Genomic DNA, 2,545 nt, shown 5'->3' on the forward strand with positions numbered 1-2,545 from the left:
GGTCGCTGCGAAGGGCCCCCCCCGAGAAGCAGGTGCCGCGTTTGAGAGGGGAAGGAGGGGCCCCGCGGTGCCCCAGCCCCGGGGGTCTGCAAGGGGGGGGCCGTTCCTGCGGGGGCGGAAGGGAAGGGTGCACCGGGGGGGGCCCCGGGAGAAGGGGAAGGTGCACAGAGGGGGGGGCCCCGGGGGAAGGGGCCCGTTCTCGTGCTGGGGTTGGGCCCGTGGGGCGCAGAGGAGCCCCCCGGTCCCGAGCAGAGAGGCCCCCCCTGTCCGTGGGGAGAAGGGACCACATTTCCATCCGAGCAGAAAGGGGGGCAGTTATGTCCTGGAGGGGGGCGATTTCTGCGAGAAAAAGAGGGGCCGCGAAGGGGGCAGTGAGGGACCTCTGCGCCCGTGGGGGGGAGAGGAGCCCCCACGTCTCTGAGGGGACCCTGGGGGGCGGGCAGGGTCCCCCCATGTCCGTCTGGGTGCGGGGAGAGTCTCCCCCCTCCACAGGGGTGGAAGCTCCAGCAGTAGCCGGGCTGGGGGGGGGTGTCCAGGGATGCTCCCGCTTGGAAGCCTCCCGTGGGGCGGGGGCTGTGCTGGGACCCCCACGACCCCCCCAGAAGAGCCTCCTCCGCACCAGGCTCTGCAGCAGCCCGAGGGGGGGGGGGGGTGTCTGCCCCCTAGTGCCCTGTGGAGGGGCTGGGAGCGAGGAGGTGGCCGTAGGGGGGGGGAAGGGGATCTCCCCCGGCGCCCCCCCCTGAGCCGGCTCCCTGCAGACTACGTCTATTTTGAGAACTCCTCCAGCAACCCCTACCTCGTGCGCCGCATCGAGGAGCTCAACAAGGTGAGGAGCTGCCCGGCCCGGCCCGTGGCTGCCGCTGCCGCCCCCCTGCGCCCGGCCCCCCCTCAGCGCCCACCTTTGCCCCCCCCAGACAGCTAATGGCAACGTGGAGGCCAAGGTCGTCTGCCTCTTCCGCCGGCGCGACATTTCCAGCAGCCTCAACAGCCTGGCGGACAGCAACGCCCGTGAGTGGGGGGTGGCGGGGGCGGCAGTGGCCCCTTCCCGGCTCCGCGAGGGAGGGAGGGAAGCGTCGGGGGGCTTCCGGCCCCGTTCCGGAGGGGGGGAGCGGCGCCGGAGCGGGCCGGGGGGCGGCGCAGCATGGCGGGGGCTGATGTCTCCCCACGCCCAGGCGAGTTCGAGGAGGAATCCAAGCAGCCGGCCATGACGGAGCAGCAGCGGCACCAGCTCAAGCACCGCGAGCTCTTTCTCTCTCGGCAGTTCGAGTCGCTGCCGGCCACTCACATACGGTGGGTGTTTGGGGGAGGGTGGGGGGTGCTGGGGGGGGCACGACGCCCCGCGGCAGGGCCGTGACAACGTGCGCCCGCCCGCAGGGGGAAGTGCAGTGTGACGCTCCTCAACGAGACCGACATCCTGGGCCAGTACCTGGAGAAGGAGGTGAGTGCCGCCGCCGCCGGGGAGCTGCGCGGGGCGAGGGGGGGCCCGGCACCCCCCTCACCCCCTTTCTCCCCCCCCCCAGGACTGTTTCTTCTACTCGCTGGTATTCGACCCCGTCCAGAAAACCCTCCTGGCCGACCAGGGCGAGATCCGGGTCGGCTGCAAGTACCAGGCGGAGATCCCGGACCGGCTGGCGGAGGGTGAGGTGGCCACAGTGGCGCCGAGGGCTGGGGCGGCTCTGTCCCGTCCCCATCCTGCCCCCATCTGTCCCTTCCCCATCGTCCCTGTTCTGCTTCCGTCCTGTCCCCATCGTCTCCGTCTTGTTTTATGTTGTCCCTGTTCCCGTCCTGCCCCCGCCATCCTTGTCGTCCCCATCCCCTTTATCCTTGTCCCAGTCCCTACCCGTTCCCATTTCCTTTGTCCCTGTTTAGTTCTCATCGTCCCCATCCTGTCTCTGTCTTCTTCGTCCTTGTCCTCACTGTCCCCGTCCCCGTCCCGCAGGCGAGTCGGACAACCGAAACCAGCAGAAGATGGAGATGAAGGTGTGGGACCCCGACAACCCGCTGACGGACCGGCAGATCGACCAGTTCCTGGTGGTGGCGCGGTGAGCGGGGCTGCGGGGGGGGGACGGTGGTGGCGGCGGCAGCGTGGGGGGGCCGCGGGCACCGCTGACGCCCCCCCTCCCCGGCTCGTCCGCAGGGCCGTGGGCACCTTCGCGCGCGCCCTCGACTGCAGCAGCTCCATCCGGCAGCCCAGCCTGCACATGAGCGCCGCCGCCGCCTCGCGCGACATCACCCTGGTGAGGGCGGGGGGCCCCCGCGCGGCCCCCCCGCGTGGTCCCCGTGTCCCCCCCGCCGCCGCGGGGAGGGCGGCAGGCGCCTCACCCCCCGCCCGCGCCCCCTCCCCAGTTCCACGCCATGGACACGCTGCAGCGCAACGGCTACGACCTGGCCAAGGCCATGTCGACGCTGGTGCCGCAGGGGGGGCCGGTGCTGTGCCGCGACGAGATGGAGGAGTGGTCGGCCTCCGAGGCCATGCTCTTCGAGGAGGCGCTGGAGAAGTACGGCAAGGACTTCAACGACATCCGGCAGGACTTTGTGAGCGGGG

General features: G+C 71.5%; 1 protein-coding gene across 1 annotated transcript in view; it reads left to right on the forward strand.

Annotated features, from left to right (window-relative positions):
- Positions 1-2,545, forward strand: part of MTA2 (metastasis associated 1 family member 2) — a 7,286-nt gene that overhangs the window by 666 nt on the left and 4,075 nt on the right. The window contains exons 2-9 of the mRNA XM_026055994.1: positions 759-826; positions 915-1,008; positions 1,173-1,290; positions 1,375-1,438; positions 1,521-1,638; positions 1,940-2,042; positions 2,138-2,237; positions 2,347-2,539. Coding sequence (XP_025911779.1) covers positions 759-826; positions 915-1,008; positions 1,173-1,290; positions 1,375-1,438; positions 1,521-1,638; positions 1,940-2,042; positions 2,138-2,237; positions 2,347-2,539 — 858 coding nt within the window. The remainder of the gene's footprint in view (positions 1-758; positions 827-914; positions 1,009-1,172; positions 1,291-1,374; positions 1,439-1,520; positions 1,639-1,939; positions 2,043-2,137; positions 2,238-2,346; positions 2,540-2,545) is intronic.

The sequence above is a fragment of the Apteryx rowi genome, unplaced genomic scaffold (assembly GCF_003343035.1).
Source record: "Apteryx rowi isolate R43461 unplaced genomic scaffold, aptRow1 scaffold_1289, whole genome shotgun sequence".
In the NCBI taxonomy this organism is placed as follows: Eukaryota; Metazoa; Chordata; class Aves; order Apterygiformes; family Apterygidae; genus Apteryx; species Apteryx rowi.